We start from the raw sequence: 13,308 nt of genomic DNA, 5'->3' as shown, positions 1-13,308 counted from the left end.
TGCCTGTGTGTAAGCGTGTGGACTTGGGAGGCATGTCTGTGCATTTCAGCATATCCATCTCTCTTGGGCACAACTGTGGAGGTATGTCCTTCTGTGTGTTGGTGATCATGTGAGTCGGATACGTGTGTCTGTGTATGTTTATTCATCCATGGCGTCTCTTCCTTCACACTGAATTTAAAATGTCAGGGCTAGTGTCTGCCTTGCTGGCTTCCTCGAGAGTGGTTACAAGTCAGGAGGCTCTGTTGCCCTGTATCTTAACCCATCTGAACCTCTTTTCCCTTTCTGGCTGCAGAAGATCCTCCTGGTAAGTTGGTCAGATGATGAGTCTTTGCAGACTCAGCCTTGCTCTGGCACCTGCTTTTGGTGTTGTGTGTCTGGACACCACATTCTGGCCACTCCGAGGGTGTTAGGGCTGTACTTCTAGGATGGGTGGAGACTCAGAGAACCTTACTGCACCCTCTCCCCACCACACCTGTTCATGTTCCCTCGGCCTGCCTGCGGCTTGTGCTTACCTTTAATAAGCCGGAATTGAAGGACCAGGCGTTGGCTTAAAGGAAGCACCAGCGTTTCCCAAAACTCATGATAGGATTCAGTTCATCTTGTAGAATCAGAGCAGGTTCCCGGGAGCCCCCGCTAGCTCCCTGCCTCGTACTGGGGAGGAAAGTGGGCCGCAGAATTGGCTCTCCTGACACCTTGCCCTTGGCTCTTCCCACTGAACTGGCTGAGCTTTACTGGTACTGATTTCTGTGGACTAAGTGCCCGCGCCTGTGTGGGTTTTGGTGGAGGCCTGGGGGAGAGGGACAATCCCACCTTCTGGGAGCTTGCTGACTCCCTGGGTGATGAGACACCTGGACAGGATATGGCTGAAGGAGTATTCTAGACCCAAGAGCCAAGAGGTCCTGCAGACACAGCATGTGCAGGAGGAGTAAAAAGGTGGGGAGCCCAGTGTGTGGCCCAGCAGGCCTGTCACCTTTGCCCACAGACATGAGTAAACGGAGGAAGGAGAGGGCAGAGAGTCTCGTCACAAACTTCCTTTCTCCTCATCTAGTTTCCCCTATTTAGCATAATGTCTTCTGTTTTTTTTTTTTTTTTTTTTTTTTTGCCTCTTCTAGGGCCGCACCCACGGCATATGGAGGTTCCCAGGCTAGGGGTATAATCATAGCTGCAGCTGCCAGCCTATCCCACAGCTCACGACAACACTGGATCCTTAACCCACTGAGAGAGGCCAGGGATCGAACTTACAACCTCATGCTTCCTAGTCGGATTCGTTAACCACTGTGCCATGACAGGAACTCCAAGCATAATGTCTTTTGAGTGATGGGCACTTTGTATTTGTTGAATTTCAGGGACTCTGCCTGGATTTGACCTTGGAGGAGGCTTAGTTCCAATTTTGGAAGCCTTCTTCTTCTTCTTCTTCTTCTTTTTTTTTTTTTCCTGTGGTGAGGGAGTCAGGATAGCTCTTTGGGGTCTGAGCTTCCTGGGGTCTACAGTATTTCATGAATAAATAACACATTACTGACATTTCCTGCCAAAGAGCTGTCCTTTATACCCTTTGCGCTTAGCCTCAGTATGCCCTGGAAGGCAGGAGTCCCATGGCAATTATGCCCACTTCACAGAAAGGCAAAAGAAGGCCCCAAGAGCTTGACAGAAGCACACAATGAAGGTGGGGCAGAGCCAGCGGGAGAGGTGCCCCCCCCCAGCCTTTCCACACCAAGCGGGTCTGTGCATTCAGCCTCTGAGGAGAGGGGGAGTTCCCGCTCTCTGCTCCCCAGAACTCACCCATTAAGAGAGATTGTGGGCCAGGCCAGCCCATCAGCCTTGCTTGGTGTTGGTCCAGAAGAATCTCTTTTGGAAAGGTTTGTTTCTGAAACGATCTCTTTCTTTCTCCCCACTCAGGAGGAGGAGTTTATTGACTGGTGGAGCAAATTCTTCGCCTCGATTGGGGAGAGGGAAAAGTGTGGGTCCTACCTGGAGAAGGACTTTGACACTCTAAAGGTGAGGCTTTTCCAAAATGTCTCCTTCAGGCTGGCAGTCCCTGGGTCCATGCATTGGGCAGTGGAAGATGCAACTGAAAGAGAGAGGAAAAAAAAAATGAAATGATACCTGGGATCTATTTTCAAATGCTCAAGAAGAGTCAGGATGAATTTAGATGATACGGATGGCCCTCTGATAGATTTTCAAAATATTAAGCATGAATGAAGGCGTTCCCATTGCGGCTCAGCGGGTTACGAATCTGACTAGTATCCATGAGGATTCGGGTTTGATCCCTGGCCTCGAGGGTTAAGGATCTGGTGTTGCCATGAGCTGTGATGTAGGTCGCAGATGCGGCTGGGATCCCACGTAGCTGTGGCTGTGGTGTCGGCTGGCAGCTGTAGCTCTGATTTGACCCCTAGCTGGGGAACTTCCATATGCTGCATGTGTGGCCCTAAAAAGCAAACAAAACAAAACAAACAAACTCTCAAAACATTAATGAAATTGCAAAATACTGAAAATGGTTAAAGCTTGGTGATGGGTACTTGGGGATTTGTTATACCATTCTGTCTCTTTTAGTTATTTGAACTTTTCTATAAGGACATTTTTCCATTAAAAGAAAAATAAAAGTCCACATGAGAATGTCCCTCTGATTCCCCCACCACTGCAACTGGGAGGGAAAATACCCAGCACATATAAAAATATGGTAAATTCTGTTTCTGTGGAAAAAAACCCCAAAGCTCAAAAAAACAACACAAAACTAGGGATGAGTCAGCCAAATTCTGGTATTTTGAGGAAATTCCACAAATGTAGTTATACTTTTAAAAAGTAGACTACTTTTCAAAGAGATAACCAGAGGTGAATGAAAATTACTCACCAAAGGAATTGTGTAGGGCCCCGGAGTGGGTTGCCAGGTGAAATTCAGGTTGCTGGGTTACACTGAATTTCAGATGGATAATCAATAATATTTTAGTGCACATATGCTTTAAATATTGCATGGGATATACTTATCTAACAATTAGTTGTTGCTTATCTGAAATTTGAATTTGCCTGAGTGTCCTGTATTTTCACTTGCTAAATTGGGCAGCCCATGTTGAGAGCAAGAGGGGACAAAGGCTGATGGATGTGGAGTTCCCACTGTGGCTCAGCGGGTTAGGGACCCAGTGTAGTTTCTGTGAGGATGAGGGTTAGATCCTTGGCCTTGTCCAATGGGTTAAGGATCTGGTGTTGCCATGACCTGCGGTGAAGGTTGCAGATGTGGCTCAGATGCAGTATTGCTATGGCCGTGGTGTAGGCCGGCAGCCTGCATCTCTGATTCAACTCCTAGCCTGGGAACTTCCATATGCTGCAGGTGCGGCCCTAAAAAGAAAAGAAGAAAAAGGAAATGCTGTCGGACATATGAGAAAAGCCCAAAGGGCTCCCCTAAGGAAGGGACGAAGTCGAGCTGGAGGCTAGTTGGAGTAGTGCGTGGCCTGGCCTTTCAGGTGACTCTGGCTGAAAGCCTTTGGTGGACACTCTGGAAAGTGATCTCTCTCACAAGGTGGCAGAAGCTGCCTCTGAAACATTGGGGCCCCCGCATGACTGTACGTGGAGACATGGAGGGTCCGAAATGAGGCCTTAGATGGTAGTGGTGGCTCCCAAGGTTCAAGCCTCCCCAGGCAGCCAGGTCTTTGTTGACTTGGTAGGTGGGTGTGTGAGGCTGGGCAAAGAGACAGAACTATTTGTGTACCAGGAAGAAGGTCCGACACATTAAGTCTGGCATGTGGTACTGTGGCCTTGCCAGAAAATGCAAAAAGCCAAGTAAGAATGAGGACTCCTGCCAGGGTGGCCCATGGCCCTGGCACCCTTGCCGCTTCCTCAGATGCCGGATGCTAAATTGGCACCCAGCCCACCAGCCTGACCTCTCTGAGGCGATCTCTGACAGTTTCCAAGTGAAAATGGGCTGTCTAAAAACAAAATGCATTCAACCTGTTTCTGGAGGCAGGGGGAAACAGACCTGGAAGGAACACTGGTCCTTTAAGGATTGGTAAATAGAAGAGAACCGCCACTAACAATGGGTCTTTGAAAAATAGTCTGTAGCATTAGGGAGAGAATGGAGCACACAGTGGATGGAGAAAAAAAAATGAACCTATATTTTGGAAATCACTATCAGAGGAGAAAAAGACAACTCATACTCTCAATAGCAAAAGAAAGAAAATAAAAGATATAGCAAGAAAGCATAGAAAAAACAGAAATCATAGACACAATAGGGAAAGAATAAATACTAGTTTTTCTAAAAAATAAAAATGGATTATTCTTTTATGAAGTGATAAGAACTCTTAGATGACATCAAAAGTCAAAGTTCATTACACCATCTTTATTTTCTACTAAGGTATAGTTGATTTACAGTGTTTTGCCAGTTTCTGCTGTATAGCAAAGTACTCAGTGACACACACACACACACACAAACACACACACACACACACTCCGTTTCTTATATTCTCTTCCATCATGGTCTATCCCAAGAGAGTCTATATAGTTCCCTGGGCTGTACAGTGGGACCTCATTGCTTATCCATTCTAAATGTAATAGTTTGCATCTAACTAACCCCTAACTCCCTACACCTGTCTTTAAAAGACACATCTAAGACAATACAACTTACAATATAAGACAATACAACAAGAGAATGAGCTAAAAAGCTAAATATTTTGGCAAACAAAATGAAGTAAGTGCAAACCAAAGCGAAACAGACAGAATCTAAAGTAAAAAAACAAAGGAGACGAAATGGAGTATTTTGTATAAATAAAAGATGTATATCTTAATGCAAAAACTCCCAAACATTAAGGCATATAACAAATAAAGCTGAGAAATCCTTAAAGCAAAAATGGACAGGAATATATAAAGTAATACTTCACACAAATGAAAGGATGAAATGACAGACATTAAAGTTGCAGTGAGGATTTTCACGTACCTCTCTCCTGGACAGATGAGATAGGCAATTGATAGAAAAGGAAATAAAAGATCTGAATAACAGGGTAAATGTTTTCTAAACTACATCAAGAGTGGCTTTAAAATAGAGAATAAAAGTAATTAAAAAATAGAGAATACGCTTTTCCTAATGCTCAGAGAACATTTACAAAATTTGATCACGTATTAGTTTAGTAATAAGTTACCAAAAGCAGAAATCATACAAGACAGATTTAAATGCAATAAAATGAGAAATTAATAACAAAAGTTTAAACAAAAAGACCAACCACTTGGAAATTTAAAAAGTATTTTATTGGGACTTCCAGTATGAACATGGCTGCATAAGTCAGCATTTTTCCCTTTTGCTCTTGGAAATCATTCAAACCCACAAACTTCATTTTCAGTAAAAGTTGGAAACAAATAAAACCCGCAGACTCCAAAATACATGTAAGGGCTGTCCAAAGGCAACTGAGATTGGGTAGAAGCCATTCAGCAGTAAATGAAGAGAAGATGCATGAAAATGATGAAAGGTCACAGTGGTAGCAGAGCTCAGAAAACACCACACCTCCTAATAAAAGCATATTGATAACTATTTAAGACAAGTTATGGATTCATGGGGACTTACTATCTTTTTTCTTAACTTTTGTGTATGCTTGAAAAATTTCGTAATAAAGAGTTAAAAAAATCTAAGTCGTGAGATTGAGGTTTCACTGTTAAATGTAAAAGTTATATCCCTAGTTCACCTCGGTGGACATGGGGACTTTGGAGACAGGTTCAGGCTGGTGACAAAAGCCTTTTAGACCTGGTTTGATTCAGAGAAATACAGGAGGTGGAGCCACACAAGAATCACTCACATGAGCTATATTTATTTGTAGGGAACCATCTGCTTCAGTCATGGGAACAAAGGAAATAGCTGGTCTAGGAAAATTCAACACAGTTAGTGACAAGTAATAATAAAAGATATAGCACAGCATTCATTTAAAAATACAATGAGAAAACCTCAGAAAATATAAAGCAAAACTTGCCCAAAAGGAGAGGATAGATGACCACCAGAAATTTTTTGCCAAAGAGCAGATGAGATGAAAGATTTTGCTGTTGACTTTTTAGACATGGTGCAGTCAGAGTGCAAGCAGAAGTAAAAGAACCCAAGGAATGATGAGATGAGAAGGGGTGAAATGTGACCCAGTAGGATTCAGGAAAGTAGGAGCAGAAAACATGACATTGGAAGGAGCATAAAGCAGAAAGGCCACTTGGAAAACACAGAAAAGGGCATAGAGGACAGGATAAAATGGAAATAAAGAAAGAGCTACAAAAGAATAAAGGGAAAATGACAGATGTAGTAGTCAGGGAAAGGAGATCCAACACTTATGTAATTGGAGTCTCCAAAGAAAACAACCAAAACAGTGAAATAAAACAAATAAACAGTTCACAGTTTAAGAGAACTTTACAGGAATGAAAGGACACTTGAACATGCATATTAGAAGGTCTGCTGTGTGCCAGGGAAAACAGACCCAGATCAGTCAACCCTGGGATGTACCCTAGTGTAGGTATTGGACTTTAGAGAGAAAGAATTCTTTGGGCAGTCCTACCTTCTCCTCTCACAACAAATTCAATAATTTAGAAGAGGAAAGAACTCGAAGTGGCTTCACTTTCTCTGCAACATTTAATAGCCCAAGACAATAAAGCACCATGTGTAAGATCATCAAGGAAAGAAAGGGTGACCCAAGGACTTGACCTTCAGCCAAGCTGCCCTTCAAGCGTAAAGGCTACAGACACACGAGTATATGCCTTCAGGACTCAGGTAGTATGGCTCCCAGGGGCCTGTCTTGAGACACCCCTAGGGATGAATAGGAGCTCATCTAGGAGCTCTCTCAACTCAGATAGGACTGAGAAAACCACAAGAAGAAGACTGGTTGTGGTCATATTTTACCTTAGGCCTAAGATGGAAGCAAATAGGAGGTTAGGGTAACTGGACAGAACATAAACATGTATACTGAAAATGCAGAAATAATAAAACTAACAAAAATTAAGCAAAGGCAGATAAGAGGATGAAATACGGAGTAAGGAGCCTGATAGCCATATTGTAGAATAAGTAGAATTGACAGATGTTATTTAAAATGGGCAAATCAAATAATAGACACGTAAGCAAGTTGTAAGCAAACAGCACCAATGTAAATATTAAGATAGACAATATTGTCTAAAACAAGTTGAGAGAGAGGGAGGAGGATAAAACTTGATTATTTTATCATCGCTATGGGGGGAATCCATAAATTCTGTCTCTGAAGATATCATAATATTAGAACATAAACTCAGGTCATCCTAGCTCTCAGAAAAACTAAACACACACACACAGACAGAGGAGACCATGCAGTCAAAGATTTAAAAAAAAAATTTAAAAACCATGAAACTAAGAAATAGAATATAAATACACTATAGTTCTATGTAAATGGAATACAAATGTAAAACCAGACCAAACATATTTGTCATATCAATACATGTCATGTCAATCACTTATTAAGTACAAATTTTAATCAGATCTTAAAGCAAAATCTACTCTTTTTTCTTTTTGCCTTTTCTAGGGCCGCTCCCACAGCATATGGAGGCTCCCAGGCTAGGGGTCGAATCGGAGCTGTAGCCCCCGGCCTATGCCAGAGCCACAGCAACGCCGGATCTGAGCCGCATCTGCAACCTGCACCACAGCTCACGGCAACGCTGGATCCTTAACCCCCTGAGCAACCCACTGAACAAGGCCAGGGATCGAACCCGCAACCACATGGTTCCTAGTTGGGTTCGTTAACCACTGCGCCACGACGGGAACGCCTCAAAATCTACTCTTAAACAGAGACGTAGTGGTTGAAGCCAAAAGAGTGGGAAAATGTGTGCCAGGCAAATGCAAATGAAAAGAAACAGAAGTTTTAATCTTAATATTACATGAGAGCATCCTCAAGTCCCTCAAATTAAGTAAGACAGAGACTGACACTTGAGGATGCTAAATGGTGCCATTCCAAGATGTGATGGCCGTGAGAATATCTATGTGCTAAGTAGCACATCAGTATTTGCAAAACAGAAGCTACAGGAGTTAGAAGACATAGAAATAGATTGGTAGGTGGGGGAAATTTTAAATCACTCTTCTCAGTTCAGGTCAGATCAAGGGACAAACGTATGAGACGATAGATAAGACTGGAGTAATTACTAACCTGATTGAACCTGGTAGCTTGAAAATAGAGACACCCCCGTGGCACATTCACAAAAGTGGACCGTGTGACAGGCCATGAAGAAATCTTAAGAAAATTCAAAAAGTGCCAATACCACTGACAATGTTTTCTGATGCCATAACATTAGAAATTAATGACAAGATCAAAAATCCAAAAAGCTTCTTTCTGGAAAATTAAAAAGCCAACGACTATCTCTTAATTCTTGGTGAAAGAGAAATAGAAAAGCAGTTGCAGAATATCTGGGAAGCAAGGATAAAATACTACATGTTAGAACTTACAGGTTACAGTTAAAACAGTATTCAGAGGAAGTTTATAGCCCTAAAAACTCATGTTAATTAAAACAAAAGAACGAAAACTACACATCTAGCTCTTAGATCAAAAAATAAAATTATAATGTGGTATGCCAAAAACCAAAACCCAAAACACTATACATCAAAACAAGGTGGGCAATGCTAAGGCAGTGTAAGTAGAGTCGGTTTCCTAACAATCAGTGTTTTCTTATCAGAAAAGAGCAAGCAAAGTAAATAAAACTTCCACTGAAGAAGTTAAAAGGAAAAAAAAAAACCCTTAAAATAAGTAAGAAGAAGAAAATACTAGAAGCAGAAATAAATAGAAAAGAGAAAATGGTAGTATTGACAACTCCAAGAATTGGTCTTTTGATTGAAATGATTCAACTATATAAATATAGCAAGAAACTATTCAAAATATACCAAATGTTAACCAAATAATTAGTTGTTATTTTGGGGAGTCAGCATTTAAGGCAAGAAGAATATGTGCTTTATATCTACTTACATTTTCTAATTTTTAAAAGTAAACCTATATCACTTGCATAATTAATAGTTTCTTGGAAGAGATAGAATTAGACCTTGGCCTAAATGAGAAATACGGTTTAGCAAGAGGAGAAAGGAACTTACCTGAAGGACAGTCGGCCCTAGGTATCCAGGGGTTGCCTGCCTGTGGATTTGGTGTTGAATCCATGGACCAGGAACTTGCAGATGTGGAGGGCCAGCTGTATCTTGCAGGTTAGTTTCAGATATAACCAATTTAGCATGTATATTAAGGTAGGTTGATTTCAATATTAATTAGGTATTTTTTGTCTTCTATAATGGAAAACTCTGCTTCATTTAAATCTAAGCACTGCTCTGACGGGAAAAATTAATTGGCTATTTGAGAGGAAAGAGATAACTACATTGAGTTTACATTTTATTATTACTATTATTTATTTATTTTTTTGGCTGTGCCCACCGCATGCAGAAGTTCCCAGGCCAGGGACTGAACCCACGTCACAGCAGTGACAATGCCAGGTCCTTAACCACCAGGCCACCAGGGAACTCTCTTGAGTTCACCATTTAAAGTGACACTCAGGAGTTATACTTAGCCAGGTCTACTGTTTGGATGGTAAGCATTTTGCTTGAAATGCTGACTTGTGAATTTTCTAGAGTTCTGTCTTTTTTTTTTTTTTTTGTCTTTTGTAGGGCCGCACCTGCGGCATATAGAGATTCCCAGGCTAGGAGTCTAATCAGAGCTGTAGCTGCCAGCCTATGCCGCAGCCACAGCAATGTGGGATCCGAGCCACGTCTGCAGCCTACAACACAGCTCACGACACTCTGGATCCTTAACCCACTGAGCGAGGCCAGGGATCGAACCCACAACCTCATGGTTCCTAGTCAGATTCCTTAACCCCCTGAACCACGATGGGACCTCCAAGAGTTCTGTCTTAGTCTTCAAATAAGAAGTCTGTTAATTTTTCATTTACTTGTTTGACTGTGATCTTATTATCTTAAAAAAACACACCACCCCTGTATGTGATGATCCTCCTGGCTGGAATACTGGATTCATCAAAAAACTCTATTTTCCGATGGCACTGAACAAATGTCTTCCTCTCTTATTCCCTTCTCCTGTTTGTCTCCCTTCTTTTTTAAAATCTATTTTATCTCTACCGTCTGCATTCTTTTTATCTCTGCCTTTGTTCTTTCCTTTTCTACCTCTATCACCCCCTCCTCTCCCACCTGCCCTCCTTTGGGCCTTTATTCCTCTACTTTGCTTTTCGCCTTTGCCTTCATTTTCTTCTCTGTCCCTTCTTTCACTCAAACACTGTCATGGTCCTCTTTTTTTTTTTTTTCTCTCCCTCTTTTTTATCTCTTTCCCTTACCCCTTCTCTTGTCCCCCCATGTGGCAGGTCTATGATACCCCGCTGGAGAATGTGAAGGCTTTTGAGGGCCTGTCTGACTTTTGTAACACCTTCAAGCTCTACCGGGGCAAGACTCAGGAGGAGATGGAAGACCCATCTGTCATTGGGGAATTTAAGGTAAGTCCTTGAGGACATGTCCCCTACCCAGGGGGGGCCCAAGACCATGGAGCAGTAGCAATAAGTGATGGGGGTGGGGGCAGAGGCATTGTTGTCGTATCAGTCATGACCCTAGTGCTGACACTGGCAACCATGTGGGTGATGGAGGTGGTGACAGTGACAGTGATGATGCTGATACAGGATCTGATGGGGCTGATGAGATGGCATTGAACTTGGTAATCACAGTGGTGATGACTCTGGCAGAGACGAGCATAACGGACATAGTGGCGATTGTGTTGGTGACAATGATGTTGAAAATGAAAGTTGACCCCTCTTTTCTTTTCAGGGCCTCTTCAAAATTTATCCCCTCCCAGAAGACCCTGCCATTCCCATGCCTCCAAGACAGTTCCACCAGCTGGCCTCCCAGGAGCCCCAGGAGTGCCTGGTCCGCATCTACATCATCCGAGCATTTGGCCTGCAGCCCAAGGACCCCAATGGGAAGGTAACATCCCTAGAGCTCTCCCTCCTCCATAATAAAGAGCAGGCTGGGGTACAAATACGCTGCAGAAGTTGGATGTAATCTGTGCCCTGGGGAGTTCAGAGTAAGAGGGGGTACCAGGCAAACATGTATAAACAGAGGTATGACTGCACTGGAGTTCTATCAAGGGCCAGTGCTCTAGGAGGTCAGAAAAGGCCAGTCAGCACAAGACCTTGGAATAATGGAAAGACTTCCTAGAAGAAATTCAATTCTTAAGGATTGATGGAGCTTTTTTCTTTTTCTTTTCTTTTTTTTGCAGTGCCCGAGGCATGTAGAAGTTCCCAGGCTAGGAACTGAACCAGCGCCACAGCAGTGACCTGAGCCACAGCAGTGACAATGCCAAGTCCTCAACTGCTAGGCCGCTAGGGAACTCCCAAGGGTCAACGGAGTTTTGATAGGCTGGGAGCGAGAAGAAAACAGTATTTTAGAAGGAGTCAAAAACCTTGGCAAGGGAGTTCCCATTGGGGCTCAGCGGAAATGAACCTGACTAACATCCATAAGGATGTGGGTTCAATCACTGGCCTTGCTCAGTGGGTGGAGGATCCAGCGTTCTGTGGCTGTGGCGTAGGCCGGCAGCTGTAGCTCTGATTCGACCCTTCGCCTGAGAACCTCCATTTGCCGCCAGTGCAGCCCTAAAAAGAAAAAAAAAAAAAGCCTTGGCAAAAAAAACCCCACAAAAAACAAAAGGCCAAAAGAAAACCTTGGCAAAGGTTTGGGAACAGACTGTTTAGTGTAGGTTCAGCACACGAATGAGTCATAAGGAGAAGGGATATTGAAGGTGTAGCTGGGATGGGACTTTGTGAGGCTTTCAGCCGTGGAAAGGAAGGAAAGAAGGAGGAGGAGAGGACGGGCCGGTGACCTTGCTGACCTGGCCGTGATGGAGCCTCAGGCACAAGGAAAAATCAGTCACGCTGATCTCGCTTTAAAACTTTGTTATTTTGTTCGTCATGGACTCCTGGTATCGGTTTTAATTTTGAAAATATCGCATTGACATATTGTTTATCTTGGTTACTAAGCATTTTTGTCCTTCCCTTCATTGTGCCTGAGGCAAGTACCTCACTTGCTCTAGTCTTGACCTTGAGGGAAGGAGGGGACGGAAGGAGGGCAGGAGTCGGGAGCTGGGGGAGGAGCTGGGGGAGGGACAGAGTAAAGTTGGGGAGAGAAAGAGGGAAGAGGTGCGGCGGGGGGCAGGGGACAGTTGGGGTTCAGAGGTACGGGGCTTGGGTCCTCTCTTGGCCCCTTAGAAGGGTGCAGGCCTCGCCTGTGTCCCAGGTTGTGGGTAGGGGCCTGGCGTCCTGTCCCTGGAGCCCTGCTCTTCAAGGTGAGAAAGCTGCCTTTGTCCTGCTGGGAGGTCACAGGGCAGAATGGAGCCATCACAGCCCAGGCGCCACTGATAGCCTCCAAAAAGTGGTTGTGGTTCATGGTCACTTTATAGACTTTGAGCCTTCCTGGTGCCATGGGCTCTTTGGCCCTGGCTGCCCCTAAAGCTAGTTGAGGGGAAGCTGCTGCTTATAGGAGGCTGAGTGGGGCTGAAAAAGCCTGGCCGTCTCTCTCCCTTTCCCTCTGGAGTCACTGAGAGGAGCCCAGCCTGGCTCATCCCATGTATAATACAAACTGGTGTATTTCTGAGGATATGGGCCTAGCCCACCACACCAGTGTGGCAGTGGATTGGGAGGGAGGAGGACTTAGGCACCCCGTTGCTACTGCCAGAAGCCCACGTCGTGGGTCGTGTGCAGGATGAGGCCTGCTGGCCTGGCAGGATGGCAGCTTCTTGCTGGTGGGGAGGCAGAGCAATGAAGAAGACCCAGAGATGTGGTTGGAACGTGATTTCAATGAGTGTTTCTGCCTCTCCCTCCAGTGTGATCCTTACATCAAGATCTCCATAGGGAAGAAATCGGTGAGCGACCAAGACAACTACATCCCCTGCACCCTGGAGCCTGTGTTTGGAAAGTAAGTTTGGGCGGCTTGAGTCTTGAGGTTGGAGGTGCTGGTCCGGATAACCTGCTGCCCAGTAGGAGAAAGGTGGGCGCCCGTCTCCCTAGGCAAAGCTGTATTCCTAAATCTTGCCTGTCTATGGGTGCCTAACTCCAGCTAGCTCTGCCTTTGACCAAAGACTTGAGTCCTGGCAGGAGCTCCTAGTTAAACAATTACCTCGAAGATCAGAAATCTGAGTGGAAACTCAGAGCATGCATTTGCTAATTATTCTCTTTTCTTTAGATCAACTTTTACTTTGGAATAATTTTATTTTTTTAGACTTTTTAAAAATACAGTTGATTTACAAGGTTGTGCCCATTTCTGCTGTATAGCAAATGACCCAGTCATAGATGTATATGTATATATGTATGTGTATA

At 43.9% G+C, this 13,308-nt stretch overlaps 1 protein-coding gene across 1 annotated transcript in view; it reads left to right on the top strand.

The window, feature by feature from the left end:
* DYSF (dysferlin) overlaps positions 1 to 13,308 on the top strand; it is a 217,516-nt gene that overhangs the window by 176,302 nt on the left and 27,906 nt on the right. The window contains 4 exon segments of the mRNA XM_013996042.2: positions 1,897 to 1,995; positions 10,312 to 10,440; positions 10,766 to 10,921; positions 12,816 to 12,907. Coding sequence (XP_013851496.2) covers positions 1,897 to 1,995; positions 10,312 to 10,440; positions 10,766 to 10,921; positions 12,816 to 12,907 — 476 coding nt within the window.

This window comes from Sus scrofa, chromosome 3 (genome assembly GCF_000003025.6).
Source record: "Sus scrofa isolate TJ Tabasco breed Duroc chromosome 3, Sscrofa11.1, whole genome shotgun sequence".
Lineage (NCBI taxonomy): Eukaryota > Metazoa > Chordata > Mammalia > Artiodactyla > Suidae > Sus > Sus scrofa.
Note: the sequence above shows the minus strand (reverse complement) of the source record. Positions and strands in the feature narration are given on the sequence as shown.